At 41.9% G+C, this 22,390-nt stretch overlaps 2 protein-coding genes across 4 annotated transcripts in view; both read left to right on the forward strand.

Annotated features, from left to right (window-relative positions):
• The window catches only part of LOC110979675 (NADPH:adrenodoxin oxidoreductase, mitochondrial-like), a 74,287-nt gene extending 72,571 nt beyond the window's left edge, over positions 1 to 1,716 (forward strand). The window contains exon 11 of the mRNA XM_022235687.2: positions 388 to 1,716. Coding sequence (XP_022091379.2) covers positions 388 to 518 — 131 coding nt within the window. The 3' untranslated portion in view covers positions 519 to 1,716. The remainder of the gene's footprint in view (positions 1 to 387) is intronic.
• A 132-nt stretch (positions 1,717 to 1,848) lies between these two features.
• Positions 1,849 to 22,390, forward strand: part of LOC110979674 (guanylate cyclase 32E-like) — a 69,236-nt gene continuing 48,694 nt past the window's right edge. Inside the window, exons 1-3 of one of the 3 annotated variants that reach the window (XM_022235684.2) lie at positions 1,849 to 1,932; positions 4,328 to 4,449; positions 21,264 to 22,012. In XM_022235684.2, coding sequence (XP_022091376.1) covers positions 21,596 to 22,012 — 417 coding nt within the window. In that variant the 5' untranslated portion in view covers positions 1,849 to 1,932; positions 4,328 to 4,449; positions 21,264 to 21,595. Of the gene's footprint in view, positions 1,933 to 4,327; positions 4,450 to 13,360; positions 14,216 to 21,263; positions 22,013 to 22,390 lie in introns of those variants that run through there. The other 2 variants (XM_022235685.2, XM_022235686.2) reach the window with 2 other exon arrangements.

Here is a 22,390-nt window from a genome sequence, read left to right on the forward strand (position 1 = left end):
TGGATATACAAATAGTGGAATGAGTAAGGGATGTTCAGGCAAGCGTGCACAAGCACCAAACCTTGCCACCATCAAACCATCAAAATCCAGCGCTTTGTATTTCATGATTTGTGATGGATTTAGTACAAGATTGAAATAGGCCACTATTACTCTGTGTAATGATTAAACTGCAGCCCAGTGTTTAGTTACAAAGAATTTGCTGTAGGGTACCTGGAATATGCTATATAGGTTTTGCGAATGAAGGGTCCAAGGAGTATTTCACAGTAAGAAAAAGAAGTCTCTCTTTCAAACGTTCGTGTAAGGATTCAATATGTGTTCAGTACCATTACTTTGTACAAGGTCTGGTGACATATGTTCAGTGTTTGATTTTGCATGTTTTGCATACAGGTACCAGACCAGTGTCCTATGCTGATTGGCTTAAGATTGATGCTGAGGAGAAGGCAAGAGGAGAGAAGAAAGGCAAACCACGGGAGAAGCTGACATCAGTGGAGGAGATGCTTCACTATGCTTTCAGATAGGGAGGAGGGATAGGCAAACTAAACAGGTACATTCATCTCAATAAAGCAGTGTCTATTCTGGTTTGAATGGCCCCAATTTAGCGGTACATTATCACAAGTACCCTGCTAGGTATGTGGATGGAGAGTTGTCTCCAAGTGCCCTGAGAGAGTGTCCAGCGTCAGTAGCTTCTTTGTCATTGCCTCATTAAATGTCTTGACTCAAACGAGACAAGATGGCTAACTAGGCCTTGGCTGCAAACTTTTAACCAGATAACTCAAACGTGAGGTAGATGATTTCCATGAACTGATCAACATTACCATGAACTGATCAACATTACCATGCTACTGGGAAGAGATCTGTACCTTTTTTTTATTCGTTTTAACAGGATTTCACTGTATTCTTATGTCCTGCTTGAAGTTTGTTTACGTTTACAAATGCAGAACTGATGAAGGGATTTTTTTGTTTGAACAAAAAGTTCAAAAACTGCCCTTTTCTGTGGAAATCATATAGATCATTGAAGCCTCACTACTTTATCTGAAGGGCAAAGATACTGAATTATTCAAAGGCCGTGCAAACATTCATACTATAGGCCATATTTCTAAATTTCGTGTGCTTCATTATTAATGCCAATAAACATTTAAAAGCATGTGTCCTCTTGCATGAACAAACAGCTATATCATGTGTGCTGGCATGTAATTTCACTCTGTGTGTATTATGAGGTGAGGTCATATTAGGTTCATAGTTTTTCCTGTGTACCATTTCTGGCAAGGTAGAAACTTACAAAGAACTACATGTATTTATCAACAGACTTTTCTCTTGGGTGTTGTCTGTGAGTTATTCCAAATTATCAAGTATATCTGGAGTATGTTATATTTTCGGTGCAGCTTCTACCGCTGTGTGTAATGTAGGGTTGAATCCTTCCATAGCTCGTTCAATTTAATTATTACAATGCTTGAGCAAACACTGGTTATATACATTACATGCCATGAGGAACATTGTCATTTTAAGATGTTATGAAAGCAGAAAGGAGCAGGTGTACAATAGTTTATTTCTAGTTTTATTTTCACAACTTTGTGTTTCTTTTTAAATTCCATCTGCTTTGAAATTGTTACCGAAAAAACCCTTTAGCATCTACATTATCTTGACAAGGATCATTGTTGTCAATATGAAACATTGTTATGTCTACTGACACTTAATAAAAATGGATGCCTTCCAAAATTGTTTTGGTTCCGTTTGTTCCTTTAATGAAATTGCTGCTGGTGGATGTTTTTGTTCCTGAGAGTAAAATACTACATTTCCTGTTTTTTTGAAAGTCTCAGTCTCAAATTGCAATCCATTTGTCCCTACTTTCAGAATCCAAAGTACAAAATCCTCCTACTCCTACGTAACGTTTCCATCGGAGCTGATCGTGCGCAAGTTTCAAATGTCAGTAACGTAAGTCAATAACTGAATTCCATCCATCTGAAGATTATTTTGATTTGTTCCAAAACTTTGTTCAATGCTTACATTGTTCTTGTTTTGTTTTATAATGAAGTTTAAAGTCAATGATTTATTAGTCAAGTTGTACATTGAGTTTGATGTCAACATTTCTTGTTGCAATCGACAGGATTTTATCAAAACTTGCCTAGCGCGTGAGTTGGGCTTCAAGACTGAAAAATTACAGGTGTGAATTTAATTGCATTCTCACAAATGAACGGCATTCAAATAAAAATAATTACTGTCTCTTACTGCACTTATCCTAACACTTGGAATAAGGGAAGAAAACCCTTATTGTAATGACTGCCTTCATTGGTGTCTTCCTCTGCCCCTCGCAGTAAGGGCTGCATCACTCACATCCCCTTTACACGGGTAAACCAGGCATTTTATAGTGTGTTTACCCTCCGAGAAATTGTTGTCCCAGCTGCCTGAAAGTAAAATGTCAGAGGAAAGGTTTGGTCGCTCGCTTCGGCATTGACAAATTGCCATTTCAAGAGGCTACTTTCCATTTTCGGGGGTTTTGCTTTAGTGGTTTACATATTTATCTGGATTTTCATCAGCGATTGCAACCTTTTCAAACTGAAGTTCAGTGAATGAAAATGAACTCTCTTATTCATATCTCAACTGTTGGTCACACGATATTCCTTGTTTCTCGCGATGTTGGCATTAGATGGGATTCTTGAGTCCGGTGAGCAGTTTTCATTTCTCAGCGGCGTCTAAAACGGCGAAAGTGATTGTGTTTGCTGAGAGACTATTTTTCCCGAATAAATTCTTAATAATAAATTGTTATTAGATCGTTGACTCGTATTTTCAATTCGGTTGTCAACAGGGCAGTGCATAAGCGTGGTGAGCAAAGTTATATTGTATTACTTTCTGCAATTAGTCATGGACTGCTTTTTGGGAGTCGGTGAGAACTATTTTTCAAAACACGATCAAAGCCCCATGTTTTCCTGTGTATTTCCTCAGAGGAATAGAAACATAGAATGGAATGGATTGAGGTACTCACCGTCAGTTTCCCCAGCAGTTCAACTATGTTTCTTTACCTATTTGAACCTGTGGTACTAGTTCCACTAGCTCTTTTCAGGCACTGTGACCACTACCAATTTTCTTGTGTGTCCCTATGCTTGATGCTGTTCTTTTCTTGTAATTACACCTGAAGTTTACCTGATAACCCAGCGAAGCATGGTTTGCTTTCCTGTTCCACTTTGAGCGGCTTAAGTTTGACATTGCCGTTGCAAATGACATTGTGGAGTTTCTGCGGCATATTGTTGGTCATTCAGCCTCCTAAACTACAAGACCAGGTTTTTTTTCCTTTCTGTCTCGCTCATAATCCCAGTGGCTTGAGTGTTTTCCTCTGCAGCATTCCCGCTGGAGGCCTTAAAAGTTTCCGGACCATGGCCGAGGGCTGTAATGTTTTTCAACATGTACAAAAAATTCCTTGAGAAAACAATTCAGGCTACAAAGAGGATAAGGACATTCATTAGGTAGATACGTTGCCGTAGAAGTCACTGTGAACTACATCTGAGTTGGAAAAGCCGATTGTTTGACCTGGTCCGTAATGTTTTTGAGACTTCCAGGCCCATGCAGGGGCTGGCAATTTTAATAAATTCAAGCTCAGAGTCTTATCGGGTAATCAAGGTTGGGTTGTAAAAGAATGTGACTTTTTCATCACTGAAGCGAAAATCTTTCTCACAGGCAAAATATTCTGCCATCGAAACGTCAAGCCTTTAAACATTTTTAATTTGTGTATTTTAGGTAACTGAAGTCAGCAAGCAGTTTGCCGCAGGTTTTGTAGAAGTCAAAGGTCACGATTTAGAATTCAAACAACAAATATTCTTTGACAGTCCTTGATATTGCATACATAAATTGTTTGCCACATCGAACGCCATCTGCGTTGGGTTGAAGTGTTGAAGTCATGGTTGGAGGTGTGTGTTCACATTCAGCCGTCGAACAACCAACCAACATTGATTTTCGTGGATTATATGGCTTTACAAAAACTCAGAAATTTCAGCAACCGGGGGAACGCGATACGTAAGGAAATCTTATCACCCTTCGCTTCCTGACCGTGTCGGGTTTTTTTTTTTTTTTGGAAAGTAAAGGTGATCTTCACTGTCTCCTTGTTGAAGAGTGATAGGCTGTTAAATTGTATGAAGCAATCTGCTGTAGTGGCACGTCATGCGCGGTCGGATTAGCTCTGATCACCGGAATCAAATCATCGTCGAGGAAATGCCCCAGGAGACCATACCACCATCAGTGCTGACACTGTCGCTCAAAAAGTTTCACCTGATTTTTTTTTTCCGAACTCCGACGATGACCTCATAAAGGTTATCTGCTTATAAACTTCTTTCCTCAGAGACTTGCCTGGCAGGTTTGGACAGGGAATGCGATTGAGAGAGGATACATCCCTTGACGAAGAGGCAACGCCTCTCTCTCTCCTCTCATGATTTTAGTGTGATGTAAGACGCCATGATTCAGGTAGGTGGGTGTTAATACTTACTTTAGGTATTGTTCGTGCACGTGCATTTTGTGGCTCTGGGTGAGGTCTAATTTCCAACATTGTTCAGGAATTAAAAGTGAACCTTTATTGCGATTGATTGGTAACTCAAAACACGGTCCCTTGATGGGACTGTATACAAAAGAGCGAACCCAACACTACAGTTTGTTAGTGGCTGTCTTATTATGACTGATGCATCGCTAGTATCACTGAAGTCTTTAGAGATGCGAAATCGATACACTTGACACATACCACGTCATCAGCTTTGGTTAATATTTTTTCTTTGCTTTCTTATATTCCATCTTCCCCATTGCATTGTTCGACATTCCTTTTACGAACAGTGAGTTTAATTTCACGCTTGTTATTTCGGCTCTTTAGCAAGCAGTGATGATGTTAGCTTTCTGGGACGTTTTGTCGTTTGATATGCTTCAAGATATTTTGGCGTTATCAGTTTTCAAGTGGATCAATTATAAAAATATAGTCACTTCTGCGAGATAATGAGTGGAGTATCTTTTAACCCTATGCATCTGTTCCACGGCATAGCAACAACGGAATCAATTCAAAGCAACGAGTATTGGAAAAATGAGCTGGCATTTTGCAGTAACAATTTTACTTGAAGGAGAAACGTGCTTGTCTGGCTTGTGGTCGTTCCGTCTTGTTAAAACTAAAGCTAAGTCAAGAATCAGTCACATTCGAACGAATACTGATAGATCACGTGTTCCTCAAAAATACACCAGCCAGTTGTTGAATGTTCGGTTTTGTGTAAATGAGACTCAGCATCATTTGCATGTTTCGTTAATAAAACCCTAATGTATTCAAAGATGTAATAGCGTTTGGGGATGTTTACTTTTATTTATGGAGTTTTACCCTTATATACATCGGTGTAAAGGCAAAAACTCATAATTAAAAATTAACCTAATGCATTTTTAAATTTGTTATCACGTTAGCATATGGAAGTGAGCTCTGGGGATCAATAAATTCTCCAAAATTAATAAAATGCATCTGTTTATGAAAGACACGATTTCACTTGCTAATATGAAACCAGCAATAATTCTTACAAGCCCATTTTCTTCTTATCCAAGAAAATGCATTTCGTGTCCGTCATTCAAGCTTAGTGCACTCAACATAATCATGTTGGCCAAGACATCCGGCTTGCTCTCTTATGCATGACTGCCGGTATCTCGCCTCAGAATCTATGCTTAAAAAACCGAGTGTGTATTCAGGCCGTGTGCGCAAATGATAAGATCACTTGAAGCGGAGTTGCTTTGTGCAACGAATTGCGGCCTATCAAGATGCGAAATTTGCAGCCAAGGGGTGTAAATGCCCGTCGGCGTAATGTGTCTAGATACAGGAGGTCCGGACTTGATAACACCGTATCTTCAAGCTTCAGTTCTGATATTAAATAGTGGAGATTGCAATCGTGGATACCCTCAGTGCAAACAATTTTAGTGCAGTCTCGACGCAAAGCCGCCACATGAATGAAAGCTGCATAAATTTGCATGCTTTTCCCTCAGGAAACCATGTTCACTGCTTACTTTTTCAAAGTTTTATTTTCTGTACAAGTTATCGGTCTGCTTTTATGCATTCAGTTGAAACGGCACCGATGTTCTGAACCCTCTGTCGTCGACTTCGAAAATGTTAAAAAAGAGGTTGTTTGATGGAAAAAAATATTCTTAATATTGAGAAGAGCATATCCCATTGACCTGCATGTGTGCTGTCGTAGTGTATAAAATCTCCTGCAGTGATACTGTGGCATTTATGCGAATGGGGATGCGTAAATAATGTGGTTTTTTTTTTTTTTAGCTTTGCTCGTATAAAGAGGACAGCAATTTGCGTTCCGTCCAAGGTTGAGAACTCGTACAATAATAATGGCGGAATTGTTGATAAATTAAATATCTTCTCTCAGGGTCTTGTTGCAAAAACATCTTATTCAAGCATTTTCACTCGAATTGTCGTTGGAATTTGTGGATGATATTGTATAGTATGACACTTTTTTATGTTTGCAGACTTGAAACTCGAACCCTATGCCATCCCTCATACAGATTAGTGTAATATAATGCAGTCTATTTGTTTTATTGGAGCATAAACGCATCCAGATCCAGCTGAAAACCCTTAATGAGATTATTTCCTAAGCGAATGACAATTCAGAATTATACCTTTATTTATAACTAGGGCTAGGTTTAGGCCTCCCTACATAATTATTGTTCACTATTTTAACCCCCCCACACCGGAGCTGAATGGGCACACTTTTTCCGTCGTACCCGTGTGTGTTTAATCCTTTTTGCTTGGGCTACAATATGCATTATATTTCTCGTGTGGATCTAAGAAAAAGAGATGTCCACACAATATAAAAACAGGTCTACAGACATTTGAGGGGTAGGGTTATTTACAGCATAAGGAAGACGATCAGGGCAGGAACTATCAACAACAAATGCTGAAAATTGTATTCACAGATCAAACAAATGAGTAGTTTCATGCAGATTTTTTCCAGCCGCACTGAAACAAGTATGAAACCTGTGTGTACATGTTGGTGTGTGCAAGTAATAAGTTTAAAGTTTTCCCGCCCAAACTCAAAAAGGACGGGGCGTGTAAAACTTGGTGTGCGGGTTGAACATGACGTGCTCCACAGGCCTGTTGGTTGGACCAAATCGCCCAAAGACCAAGGTCTTTATGGTTCACGAATCAGAATTTTTCTCAAGGATCGTGGTGATTTGTGAATGGAATTTTGTGTTCACGATCAGAAATTAATCATTGGCTTTTACGCATGACTTTATGATGTTTGCAAAGACATAATTTGTGTTCTTGGTGATGCGAAAACTGTGTGTATTTATTTCCATGAGAGGTTGCAGTAGTGGGTTTGAACGCTAATTAAGAGATTTCAAGTTTGAAGTTGCTGTTTTGACACGACGCATCACCAGCATCCTATTTCATTCGGACAAGAGGCCGCAAGCGTCTCACCTCCATTCCCCGATACAAGTCCCCTTGCCACCGGCCGTTTCTCCAATTACGGGGCGCAGTTCCAGGTTTTGCTGCCTAATTGATGACACGGCACAGGTATAGCCGAACGGTGCAGCTTTATCACACCCGCCGGCCAGATCACAGGGGCAGTGCATACCGGTTGCACCTGTACTGCCGCTGTGTCTCCCCTGTGGTGCTTGTCCCCGTTGCTGGCAAAACTGATATCGGTATCAACCATGGAAACATTGGTTATTATTCAGCTGCGCGTGCAACTTCGTCTTGTTCATGTACCGTTTTTCGTTATGGGGGCCCTGTTTAATACAGAGAATGTCGCTCGTACGTAGATCACCTTAAAGGCCGGTTCATACTTCAGGCAAATGCGAAAGCGACTCGAATTTGACGTCACGGCAACTTTCTGGTGAAAATTTGCTCGAGTTCAAATGTTTTCAACTTTTACGAATTTGCATTGCCGATATTTGATGTGACGTCGCAAATTCGCGTTCGTTTTTGCGCGAAGGATGAACCGGCCTGAGGGCAACAAATATCTGACTCAAACATGTATGGAGACCCATTTAAAGTCTGTCACTCTTGTTGCTGCTTGCTTCTATAGAAGGTTTGCATGGCCGCCATCGTGCAGGTCAATGCTTTTGTGTCACAGGGTACGCACAAAGGAGGTTTCCTTGCGGAACAAAAGAACTGCCCTGCAAGATGGCTACCGTGTAAAGCCTCTATAAGAAACTTGGGTGGACGTTTCTTAGTAGTCCCTTTTGATTTTACGGTCAAAATACGCCCTGCTACACTGGTGCCTTTCAGTTTGTGCGTTCTTGTCTTCTTTCGTTGTTATCCCTTATCTAAAGTGGCCTTGTCACAAGCGATTTTCATGCTTATATATAGGCTGCGTGTATCCCACTTTACTTTCCACAGCTTTCCTTCACTTCGTCCAATTCACATCAGAGGATTGCCCGGCGACTTCACTTGACTGACATTCAAAGACGCATTTAGAGTGCGCTTGGCGGTTTTCAAATTCAACCTCCATTTTGAGTGACAAACGTGTAATTCCGCAACCCCCTTACAATACCCTTCAGTGCTCTTGTAACTTTAAGATTGCTTTTGTGACGCATTTAAAAGATGACATTGGTATAAATCTGGTAGTTGTGCCCCATGAATCTGCAATTGGCACATCTACTCATATTTCATAAAATTTCTTGAAATTAATCCCAAAGTCCAGATCTTTCCAATATGCATTTCTAAAACTGGAAATTATTCCACTGCCGGATGTAAACTGAGAGATAAAAAACCTTAAAGCGAGTTTCCCCGGAGCCATGCCATCACTTGGTTCCCTAGATCTATCATTAAGGCTTGAGAAAGAGAAAAATCGATGTTATCAGTTTCTTTGCCTCCAAGAAATGGAGCTGTGGATGGAGGCGGCTCATACCGCGCTCCACTTAACCACCACAAGACGTGGAGCAGTGTCCTAGAGGGATGTCCGGCCAAATATTGACTACTTATATTGTACTCCTATTAAATCTGCTTTATCAGGCTGCATTAACTGCATGGCGAACCGTAGCATTTCAGATCCAGGGGCCAGCTTTTCTGCACGTGCTATACTGAGTGGGCCTGATCCTAAAAGAGTTGTTTCAAGTTCAAAGTTAGCTTTAATATATACGCGCATTTCGAGGTACCATTTCTGCTACTGAGATTAATGGTCGGAGCTTTTCATGCCCGAAAATGAAAGAATCTGTGAAAAATATACCTATTAATATAGCACTACTAGCCACTCTGCCCGCCAGTCATATGAAACTGTATTACAATATCTACACTCCAATAGGCATTCTCTGAATATATAGCGTGATGTAACAGTTATTCTTCAAGTGATGCATCATGTTTTTTTTTTCATTTTAATAGGTGTTTTGCGCTTGTTTACATTTGAGGGAGACAGTGTGCAATTTTCCGAGTGTACCCAAATATGTTTTAGGTATTATTTTGTCTATCTTCTCTGTTTTAAGATTCTTACAAAACAAAAATTGTTCACTTTTATTCTTTATTGGCAGCTAAAAACAGCCGTACCGTGCTTTATAACTGCATATAGAATAACGTGCTTGACTCGTAACATTACCTCGGTCTTGCTCTATGACAGCCGTGCGTACAGAAAGCCACTTTTAAGGACGCAGTATACGTTCTGTACAAAGCGAATGCATACGATTGAATGTCGAAAGAATGCAAAGAGGTGCCGGTATCCCGACACCGGCAAATTCATGGTACAATCGGCACGTACTGTGGGTAGAGTTTGCGCTGACGAGGTGTTGTTTTTCCACAAAGTAAGACCACTTCAGTAGACACTACCAATCTTCGTACGACTGTATACCGGTACGGAAGAATCGGTTGGCAGTCTGTGAGGTGGATGTGGGTTCTCCATACGTGAAGAAGAGGGAGATCATTACTTTTTTATTTCTGTTGGCAGGCTCTTTGGGCTAAGCGGTACGTCTTTGTCGGAGAGTATTCCAGATTCTGCCATCGGCCATTCCTGAAACCAAACCCACCTGCCGAAATGAAAGTGCGTGCCTTGACATAGAACCATGATTGAACGGATTGCGCCGGACCTGATTTGAGGATTTTCTGACGGTTGTCATAGCACGTAGTTTGATACATCTCAAAGGCCTGTTAGCTCCTTTTTTAAATCGCACTTTTATGATCTGTATCTCGTGTATTTTTTCACTTTGCCCTCGGCTGTTCCACATTGAGCTAAGACCCAGGCATAGCGTCGCCCCAAGCTCAGTGGTCGCAGCGTGCGCTCACTCCCTCTGACACGCATGTCGGTACATGTATAAGATGAAGCCACATGCACTCGAAGACTTGTCAACACGAAGCGCCCTTCCACTCGCGATCCATTTCAAAAACATGTCAGGGAAAGTTTGTATCGGTAGACGGGCACTTATACTGACCTAATAAGTGCTGCATTTAAAAGTGGTGAGTTCGTTTCCTTAGTTTTACTGTTGGTGCATTCATTCTAGTGCACTCTGTGCCATTGAAGTTGTTCTAAAAATAGAAATAACACAGGCTGCCTCTTGGTGCTTTTGTCGCTTAAACCTTAAACCTCGATCTCTAATGGTAATACGGGCGATTCACAATAGACCACCTCCAAGAGTTTGCAACGCGTTGGCCGGTCACAATGCGCGAATCTTGTCGACCCTTTCCAAACGCGCATTTGGTCGACAGATTTCGCGAATTGTGATTGGCCAACGCGTTGCAAACTCTTGGAAGCGGTCTATTGTGAAATGCCCGTATTGCCATAGTAGTCATGAATCTTGGGATAAACTCTTGTTCAAAACAATAAGAAATGAAGAGAAGCTTAATTAATATAGAGATAGCCATGCGTAAGATATGAACTGTCCGACATGTTTTGAATTGACGGCTGATCTTATCCAGGATTATCCAGGTTTCTTTCCCCCAGCGCCGTCATCCGACAGAATCACCAAGCCCTTGTTTGCATGAATTTCACTGTCATTGGGTCATTCTAAACGCTTCTGAGACTATTTAAATAGGACAGAAAGAGTCGTTGTGTGACAGGAAATTTGAAAGGCAGAGCACGAGGTGTATGATAGCTGCGATTGTTTCTTGCTGCTGCCCCTGCATTTTAATTGGTTGTATCAGTGCTGATAATGCTGTGTTTGTGGACATTTGCTTGTACATAATACGGAGTGTAAAGATTTTTGACAAAAATGCCATATCGAGTTCGAGTGTGTTTTGGTTTGGCTCATTGCTTGCATTGGCAGCTTGCTATTCGTTGCTAATGCGTATAGCAGAGATTTTCTCATTCCAGCGGCATCTGGCTGAATTAAAGTTAAAATCGAGCATTACTTCCATAATAAAACTATATGGACTGCTACTTTAAGATAGCTGTAATTATACCTCCTCGTGGAAGTATGAAGTGAGGGTCCGTGTAAGGTTGAACATGTTTTTGCTGATCTTTTTTATGCATGCGTTGGGACTGCTAGAAAACTGTTGACGGACATGCACGGTGCACTGATCGAGGCATGTCTAGGGCAAATAGATCTCGCAATGCATCCAGGTTGGCTTTTTCAAAATTCAGCTCGGAAATACGCAACTCCCCAGGTTAAATTCCTGACTTGATTTTGGTTTAAACCAAATCAACTTCCTCAAGGATTTGGAAGTGTTCCCATGAGTCAGCGAAGCATGTGATGAGCACTTAGCACGTACGGCTATACTGACAAAACCAGAGCCACGGCTATCTTGGCGTGCACTACTTGATTGTGTATTTGTTCTGGCTGTTTTCTTAAGTCGGTTCCAGGGAGAGAGATGTGTTTCCTCGACGCTCGTCCGTCACCGTGAAGCCCTTAATAAGCTCTAACCTTCCTTGTTAAACCAAGGCCTGGGACGTTCATAGACAAGAATATTTTGATTGTAGAAGAACAGTGGGGTACTGTCTGAGCTACTGTGATTATACTGACCAGTGAAGATTTTGGTGACAGTCTAAACTTGCAATTCATAATGACCAGGGAAGGGCGTCCACGGGCCTCGTTGATACTCTTGCTTGATTATCCTCTTTAGATTTAATGAGTCAAAGTATGTCGTGATGTAAGACAACGCATTTCTGTACAGTTTGTAAAAAAAAATACAAGACAGTGTATTTGTGCTGAAAACAGCTCTTTGGAGAATGTTGGCCTGTTCTTCTTGCTTTGTTACTGGTACGTTTCACCTTTAAATAAAAAAAGATTGAGGTTAAATTGCTTCTGATATTGACATTTACAAGGACCAACTCTTTGCCAAACGTGTGGAGCAATTTGTAGAAGGACTGGTCATTTAAGACATTTATGTTTCGAAAACGTTTCCAACATTTATGCAGCGAAACGAACGCGCTCATCCCTAAACTTGAACGCACCTTGGTCATGCACGATTTGCCAAGCCCAACATCCACCACCTCTGAGAATACGGGTAAGCATTACCAGGGAGAACGCTGACTGAATTGCGGGAAGTATTCGTGTACTTTGGTTGTTTTCCCGTATCTTCCCGTTGTTTGTGTTCTTAAACGGTTGTTAAACAAAAGGTAGTTGTTCTGTACGTGTTGTGTGTTTATGGTGATGGAGTGCACGAACTGCTGGCAATATGCGTTTACATCTTCAGTGGCCAAACATATAACACTATAAAGGTCAGTCGTGATACACTTATTTCTTGTACATTAATCTAATAAAGTATTAACCAGTTATTAAAGGCGACTCAATCTTTTTTGCTGTAGCTGTCCAAACCAGCACCGTTCGTGATTAATGAGACGGAAACCTGTAATGTTGCGCTAGCTTGAATTTCTGGGAGATTTAACCATGCGAAGGTCTCACCGATTGATCAGTGTCGGTCCGCAGCGGGGTCAGCCCGCCCAAGCCTCTCCCCCGTGCACGCTGGCAACGCCTTCAGGGCCGGTCATCCGTAGCAGCCGACGAGAGGATGAAACAGCTTTAGGGACCCTGTTCATGAAGTGGCCAGAAGAGAAAAAACAAAAAAAGATGGACTGTAAATGTCTTGTTGAAATTAGACTGATGATTAACAGAAGAGAACCTACGTACCTCGGCCATTCAACGCGTGGTGGTGCAGTTGCCACGTGATGATTATGGGCTACCCCACAATATTGATAATAGGGCAATTTCCCTCACGCACACCTTTGAATATTGGTCTGTCATTTGAGGGAGGTACCCTTCAGCCTACGTGTAGATTTTAATTTTTTTTAAATCAAATTTCGCGTTTTCATCTGTTGGTGTAAATTAGGTCCATTTCAAAATTGATAATTGCATTTGCTGATGTGACAGTGCAAGGTTTTGTAAGTGATTGCTTGAGTCTTTGTTCGATCATGCAGACGTCACAAACTTCCATTTTTGCTTGGGTGTCTGCAGTGTGTCGGTGGATGCCATTATTTTGTTCAGTTGGGGAGAGGGCAGGTACTTGTCATGCCTGGACATCTCTCGCACCCGTCATATCCATTTTTGTGTCTCGAACCGGCACTAACGGCTACGGAATAAAATTACTGTATGCAGGCTTGCTCGTGATGGTGTTATACTTATAGCATACATAAAATGCTTGGAGATTCCTGTTCATGGCTCTCTATGTGCAGCTATAGACGAAAATGTAATTTTCTTCTTCAACTAGGCTATTTCCACCAATATTCGGGCTGTTGTTGAGGACCCTGGGGTGAGGCATTACTGTCGCCAGAACATATCACTTGGCGTGCTTAGGAGTTTGGAGTGTTGATGTACGGTTTGATGTCTTAGAAATGAATGGCATGCTAACAACGTGGCTGACGACACATGATGCCGGCAGACAGTAATATGTTGCACCATGGAGGAACCAGGTAGAGACACCTGCGCACCTTAACCCCTTTGGGATGCTATCTTAAAGATTTTATTTTTTGATATGGATGATAAAGAAGTATTGACTCACACTTTGCCCTTACACTTACCCAGCACCTTGTTAGATAGCCGTAACAGAAGAGGCCTTGCACCTGTCTCGGTCAACAGTGAATACGTTAGGGATGGCAGTTGACAATATTCAGGCTCTGAGATCAGTTGGGTCGGTGAAAAAAATGAGTTGCTGTTATGATCGTGTGACTATTCAGTGCGGAGATTTTCGGTTGACTAAGTAACAATGCAAACATGACGTGCTAAGGCTCGGGGAGAGTGAAGTTTTACACCTGTGGAGATGAAGTTTGATCGGAAAAGCCCCAGTCCACTTCATTTCCATGTGACTTTGTTGAGATTTTCAGCTGTCATTGATGCCTTTTCCCAGGTGAGCATCATTTACAAATATAATCGCCATCGCAGAAGCCATAAAGATTTGCAAGCATATGAAAGTCCTTGAATTAACAACACCCTTGATAACACTCTGTGTGCCCAAAGAAGAGATGATTAGTTTGTGATGTGAATATTTCAATCCATCCATATGTTCATAACTTTTTGGAAGGAGTCCCCGTTCTCGGTCAGATATTATCCCATCTTTGAAGAATACTTCATTAATGCCGCAGATCAGCGCCCCAAAAGCTCGTTCACATAACTACAGTCCGAGCGCTTTTCAGCAGTAGCCTGTAGCGTTCTGATAGCCCCGGGAAAAAAGACATCACGTGGGACGTGGATTGAGAAGAAAATTTGTGGCTTTACTGAAGGAAACAGAATACCAACATGGTGGTGTCTATTTCAGTTACTTTTCAAATCTTGAACTTTTCCTTGATTACTGTTTAGAAACAAAGGTGAAAAAACTAGCACTGGCAAAGCAATTTTGTTCCCTTCGCAAATATGCATGCGATCTTAACATTGGTCTCAAATTTGCTTAGTTAACTCGCCCTCTAAAGTTAACACCACTAAACACGTTATTGCAAATTGGTTTTGTGAACTTTTTTATGTTTAACACGAATTCCTAATTTCAAAGAAAAAAGTGACATCTCAATCCTTTCCCCCAAATCGTTACTTAGCTATTGACATAACCTCAGTCACTATCTGGAACCACAGTCTTCGTGTTGGGTTCCGGCATTTAATAATGATAGAATGCAGCTTTTTCCCATTGAGGTGATTTCTTCAAAAAGCGCATGTTGATTTGTCGCATCGCAAAAGATTGACTCGTTCCTCCAAAAATTCTAGGGCATTCCCTAAACTTGCATTTAGATCGCTTTTGTCAAATCTGTGGAGCGCAGATTGTAGCATTATTGCACGTTGCCCGCTCGGTAAAATGAAATCTGCTCTTTGAAAGAAGCATTGGTAAGAACGTGGTCAAGGCGATGCTTCATTGTGAAGTATTTTTTTTGTGAGATCGATCGAAAGAATAATCGAAACATCAGTGGCAAAACGTCCAGTTTTCGTGCATCTCGTTCATTTGTGTCTGATGGTCCATAACTGGCGAAAAGATTTAGTCTAATAATTGCAGTGTTTAAGAATAGCGATGATGGGTAGCCAGGGAACTAGAAGTCACTTCACTAAGTTTCCCGATTGTTGATCCGTTTATAGGCTGTGCTTCACCTGAAATGAAGCTTTCGCCCCGTTGCTTAATCATCAGTGACGTTGTATCATATTTCCAATTTTCATATTTACATTCATTGTGTAAAAATAGAATATGCACATGGTAATGTGAACCGTTTTGGGTTTATTGATTAATTTTTGATATTAATAATACATGACCGCCAGACGTCAGCCTGCACGATGTAAGCACTAATGTAAAACAGGCTTCTGTGGGCAAAAAAAGTGTAAGGTTTAGACTGCTGGATCTCAGCAAGCATTCCTCCTTGTTTTGGTACAAATATCACATTTCTCTACATCTGTGTATGAGCCCTTGCCTGGGGCTGCAGAATCACCTGTAAGACTTAATGAGGAGAATAGTCGCTTGCGAAAACACCCTCGTTCAGCTCGCACAAAGACCAGGCAATATTAATGAAATCGTTGAGCTTACAAAACAAGTTGGAGACCAAACTGAAATAGTGTTATCTGTTATCTTGCAATGCCCCCATCTATTTAGATTTAGATTTGGATTGATTCAGTTGATTGGTGCTCTGTACATGGTTGAACCGCCTATCACATTGATCAAGCCTTTTCGGCGGTAGCTACGTGGAGATGGGTGTGTGTTGGTGGGGGTACATTGTTTAGAACTTCATTTTCTTTTTTGACTCTATAACAGGTTCTATGGGCTTTGAAGGTGACTGTCCCGCGTCCCTAATCATTTTTATACCACGTGTTGATACATTCGCAGCGTGAACAAGATGATGGGAACGTCTGTACATGCAGCTATGATGTCTCGCACTTTTCCCTTTGTCTCACGTTTCTACCGTCTGCGACACCTTTTTTGGCTGGCAGTGTTGTATTTTGTAATTCAATACAAATCGAGACAAACCAGCGCCTTTTTTGTAATAGGGCATGATTACGTACGTGTGGTCGCGCCTGTGCGCTATAGTATCTCCAATGTAATTGGCTTGGTTCCAGTGAATGCTCATGCTATAGCGATCCTCGCATTTTAAGCACGCTGTTTCCTGTGCATATCTCTCTCCTGCATCATTTTCAGCTTTAATCCAGGAATATGGTCATGTTGCAGAGCCCAAGGCTCTGAATCATTGTATCATCACCGCTAAAAAGTGCGTGAACCCTGTAGTAAGTGTCTGTAGTTCTGGTATCATAATGAAAATACTCCAAGCAGTTCCTTATGCGAACTCAGGTGTCATAGTTTGATATACTTCGAACGAAATTTATTTTGACATGTGGTCTTGTACGAATGACTGCCAGGCATTTCTGTCGAGGGGTGGATCTGTTTTGCTTTTTTTATTACAGAAAAGGGTGTACAGGAGATTGAAAGTACCTTTGGGTATTGTTGTGTTGTGATGCTTGTCATTAAGCCCACTTTCCCATCGGCACGAAATGTCGATTTTAATACGATAAGGTAATGTCACAAAAGCTTCGTCTCACGCTTCATACCTAAACTTGGCTTTCGTCTTCTTATCTGCAATCGTTTATTGCATAAAGGGACGTCTTTGTGATTTATATTTTTGGGAAGGGGTAGTTAGATTAAACGTCCTGTTAAGAAGTGCGCAGACTACTTTTGGAACCTTTCTGAAAGACCAAGTGCAATACTTAATCGTTTATGTTTCATCCGGCCATTCCCATTTTCTGTAATTTATTAACAGTTACTCAAAGCATAACCGGAGGCAGCCTGCGTGAAATGGCGGTCGATTTTAGTCGGCTTCGGCGACATCGAAGAGACGTGGCTTGTTGCACGTCTCGGAGCTACTGCGTTTAAGAATCGACCAAAATTAGTTGATAAATTCTCAGTGAAAATGTAGTTCCTATAGCCGGCCTCCGCATTGCTTTTCTGAAACCGTAGGACGGAGATGGCTCGCAAACTAAGACTCTTAATATCGTTGGTTGGTGCAGTTATTAAGTACCTGATCACAGTAACAAATGTGGCGTCCTCCAACCAATTTTTTGAAGACATGCACCGACAAAAGTTGTCGAGTACACCAGAAATGCCTCTGTACCCCTAGCTGTCATTGGCCTATAATGCCCTGCCTGTGTGCTGCTTGGGCAAAGAAGTTACATGGCTACAGCAAATCACTCTCCCAGGCTAATGGCCCGAAGTGCTGCTGCATTTTTACGCATACCTAATTGCCCTTGCCATCCTTTCTTCGGCTATTTGATGATATTTGGGATGATGCTTTGAGGTCGTTTGAGGGCTGATTTGATATGTCAAATTTGCCTATCTATTCACACCACCAGAGATGTCATAAGGGAACCAAATACGTTTTGATGCCAGTTCTGTGCCCTCAAAGATCTCTAACTCAAGAAGTATAGTTTTACCTAGCCTCTGACAGTCTGCTATTCTTTCATTTGAGATTAGGCTACCCTTTTTTTCGGAAGGTCAAGCCGAAACTTTGCAACATGTACATGTACTTACACTTTTAGGTTGCTAACTATTCCCTCCGTTGAACACACAGAAGGGTTTGAAAGATAATTGTGTTTAAACCATCCAATATCATGCATAGCTACGCTGCTTTTGTTTATATTATGTGATATGCCACCACCTGTACTTCAAGCAGGTAGATTGAAGACTGTTTTGTGAGCACTAAAGTCACATGTAGTGTGTGGCTTATGAGAATGATATCCCTGTCTTGTGAAGTACTATTTACTTCGACGTAGACTGAGGCTCCCAGTAGTCCCAACAGTCCTGCCATTTTTATTCAAATCCCCGTAGCTTAGGGCCTTTATCAACACAGAAAAATCCCAGTTGGTATCCAAAGTAGTGAGAGCATTGCCCACAAACCCTCGAGCTCGAGACTTGCATAGCTGCCATAGCCTGGTGACAACTCCCGATAGGCTGTCCCGCGGTACCGTAATGAATTAAGCCGCCATGAGTTCCCTCCCGTCTTGCCGTTGCTTGCAGCTTATCCTTCGCTCTAATCCCCCGATACGCCCTCATCAACTTGCACTTTGCTTCGTGTCCACTGATACGGCAACTTTGTGTGGAAAACATACGCTTGCCAGAACAGTGGTTTCAGGGAAAAGAGCATGCTGTAGGATGGGATAAAGGCCTGTTTACTTCAAAATTTCATGCTTGTCCCAAGGTGACTTCTTTAAAAAAACTGTATGAGCATGTTCCACCACAACGGCCTTAAAGCAATTCACTTTCCAAAATATATGTGCCTCCAAGTTGTATTTGAGACTCTTTCTTGCTGATTTACTGCGTTTTACGGTGTCACGTGTCTCAGAATCTCTTGCATGTCGGATTTGCAAAGGCATAAAAACAGTGAGTATGCCTACTATAAAAAAATAATCAGTGCGATTGCTTGCTAAAACCAATGAAATAAATCAGTTAAAAAAAATTAATGTACCTCGTGAATACTTCGTCGAAAACCCGCGGTGTGCCTTTCTTCTTCGTGACCAATACTTCTTGTGTAACGAACCCGAGAAAAGAAATTCTTGAATAAGATAATACAAATATTACGCAAAGGTGATTTTAAATGCTTATCACAAGACGACACCTTTACTTGGCAACAGAATCATGAAGTAACTAGACACACAAAAAAGCCGTTGCGTTGCTTTGGATTTTGTTTAAGCTGTGCGAGCATTTGACAGATGGTCATTGAATAGTCCGTGACTTTGCACTAGAGGTGTGTTCAATAACTGGGAAAATAAATTTGTTCAAGAACCCTCTCTCTGAGCAACCTGCCATAAAAAGGTGATCAGAATACGAAGTGTGAAAAGATTTTGTAGCCGTGCACTTGAATGGCAGGAGCCCAAGGTTCGTCCGTTTGTGCTGTATTTACATATGTATATATTTACTTTTGGTTGAAAACAGTTTTGGAATTATTTTACAGTGCTTTGTGCTACTCCATGAAGAACTGTAACTAATATTTCAGTAATCGAGGCAAACAATGTAGCGACTCAGATGGATGGAACTGCGAAGAAGGCGAATTCAAGAGACTGTCGAGAGGCTCCAAAAGTGCATTTTAGAATATTCATGGTGTTGCTCACTTGATATCTAGGGGATACAAGCAGACATCATTTATCCAAACATTTCAGTAGTTCTTGACCTTTGTTGCAACTAAGAACCCGGAATACTGAACTTAAGTTTTATAAGACCTGATGTTGAAATATGTTTTTACTTTTGTTTAATTTTCCAAAGAATAAAACAGTAGAAACACTGTCTGAGCAACCCTGTTCAGGCTGCAGAGTAACAGATTAATGTACCTGATGGTATTGAAACATGGTTTGCAATGTAGGGTTATCTGTTGGCAACTGTGTGTATTTTGGGGCTATACTTTCCTTCGTTGGTTCCTTAATCAGGAAGTTGCGACGCTTGTCGCCGTAATAAAATTAATGAAAGCGGCAAGTTGTGAATTGATTGTCGGTGCCTCGCTGCGGCGGCACCGACCTGACGTACATTGAGAGGGACCCTTCAGTGCGTCTTTGCTCGCAACGCGCGTGCTGATTGCCAACACTGGCTGAATGAGCACGTTCCGACCAATTTGCTCGCCCTATTCAACCACTCTCTCGCCCGCGAAGTCATTAGCGCTATATGGGAACGGAGGACGCCATGCCTGGTGCTTTTGTAGCGCTTTGAGTGGCGACGTACTATATTAGCGGGTGGTGGACTGATTAGGTGAACAATTTGGGCAGCAGGATGGGTGTGGGGGATTGAGCCAAAGGTATTGGCCCTTGAACGCCTAATTTTGCGCCTTATTAGTTCAGAAGAGCATGAATCCTTTTGCACTGATTTTTCTTGTGGTAGTCAAAATGTGAAGGCCACCGTGAAAAATAATCATCAAAACAAAATGTGGAGGATTACCCCCAAGAGTAAGATACAGTCACGGACGGTAAGCTCATTTGCTGACTTGTCCAGGTTTCGAGCTTTTACCAAAGCAACGAAGGCGATTCTAGATTTTTTTTTGCTGCGGGTTTCGAATTTTTTTGGGGGGGGGGGGCGTGGGGGTTCGCTGTATTCGTCGCGTTGTGGAATTTTTATGCCTTTTTTGTCCCCAACCAAACGCATAATAATCCTCCAACAGGATTTGTACTGTGCTGTTTTGGGGCTCGCAACCCTCAGACACAGGCCGGGTAAAAATCTCCTTTCCAGAATGGCCTTTTGATAATTGAATATTTGCATTGTGTATTAAGTTAACCAATCTGCTGTTGTTTTTCCTATGACAGGGGTTCCATTAAATGTGTGCTGTTATAGGGGGATGCCTATCGTTCATTTGCTGACCTTGTCTTCTGATAATGCTGTTTAAATCGCGAACGTAACTAGCCGGTACTTAGTGTTACGGTTCGTCGCAACAGTGAAACTTCATTTTAATTTTTTTCCCTTTGGATTGAAAAAGCAGCCATTTCAGAATTGATGTTTGGTTATCAGCCATAATACGTCACTCCAAACTAGTCACCTCTGCAGTATCCAGAGAGCACTACCAGTCTTTTCTCCGCCATGCAGCCCGCGTTTAATATAGTTTTCAAGAGCCTGTCATTTAATGCCGTATCAAGAGGACACTCCCCTGTACCGTTTGGATGGAACAGCCCACATCTCTGCTGTGACCGTGCGCACTGCACATTGTGCGGTCACGTTGAAAGCGCCGCCTTGTGTCCAGAGCCGCCGTATTGTTCCCGTATGCTTATTTTGTGCGGTTGGGTATGGACAGCCCGGTTTTCATAAATAAGCAGTGAATTAGCGCACCTTGTCAGATTCGGGCCGAGTCTTCTCGACCACATGTGATTTGATCAGTACTGTTGTCTGTGATTTCACAAGAAACGCCCGGCATCAGCCTCTGTGTGCCAAGGGAAATCAACTTAACTATTTTCGCCCCACCTTTCCACAGGTTGATAAGCGACATGGTGAAGGGGTTAATCAAAGGAAACTTCTGAGGTGATATGATCGCGCACGGAAGTGTGTTTCGAACAGTCAACGGCATTGGATTCCGCTGGTTAGTAGGATGAACTTTCAGCTATTATCTCGACCGTGACAATGGACTATTCATGAGTTTCCTACGTAGCTGCAAAGAATTGACTGAAAACAACATCTTGGCACAGGGAAGAACTGTCTCCCCTAACAAGCAAGGCAAGATCCACCGCGACGAGCCGTTTTTGTCAGGGGGCCGATACTTCCGCCGATCTGGCTGCTGGCGGTACGGCCGGCAGATCGGCCTTGATAATGGCCGGGACACGGTGGATTGTCTCCCTGACAGTTCTGTGGATCGTTACAGTCGAAACATTGGGCGTGGGTCCCACTCAAGAGACCGGCTCATCCAGCGATCTCCAAGAAGTACGCGTCGGATTACTAACATCTGCCAAGCCATCAAATGATAACCCGTCCACGTTCCGAGAGGGTCTCGTGGTGAGCGGGGCTGCTCTACTGGCGATAAATGACGTCAACAATAGGGAGGACTTGCTGCCAAATCATCGGTTGGTCCTGTCGCATCAGTATGATACCACCGGTGATGAGTTGGGTAGCATCAGACTGCTCACTTCTCAGTGGTTGGAAGGTGTGGCGGCATTCTTCGGGCCGGACCAAACATGTGCCACTGAAGCCCGTATAGCAACAGCGTGGAACCTCCCCATGATTTCATTCGTGAGTACCTTTTCTTATTAACTTCGTTGTATGAAGAACTTACCTTTATTTTGATATGTTTTGAAATGAAAAGGCAAATGAGTACTTTCTCATATTATCCCTTAATTCAAGAACTAATAAAGCGTTTGTGGCAGTCTCATTTATTTAACTTGCATGACATGTTTGTGTAATATTTAGCGGGACTTCCAATACATGAATCTAGCCCCATCAAAAGCGCACTTGTACTTAAAATGAGATTTGAGCCAAGGTCACCGAGCTGTATGGTGTAAAAAGTACCGCTACTCCCTCTGAAACAGACCGCGTGTCTTACAATTTTCTACTGACGTTAAACTTTTTCATTCATAAACTACGTGTCTTTGGTTGCATGGCATCATTTAA

This window comes from Acanthaster planci, linkage group LG07 (genome assembly GCF_054643075.1).
Source record: "Acanthaster planci isolate LZ-2023a linkage group LG07, COTS_SCS, whole genome shotgun sequence".
Taxonomy (NCBI): Eukaryota; Metazoa; Echinodermata; class Asteroidea; order Valvatida; family Acanthasteridae; genus Acanthaster; species Acanthaster planci.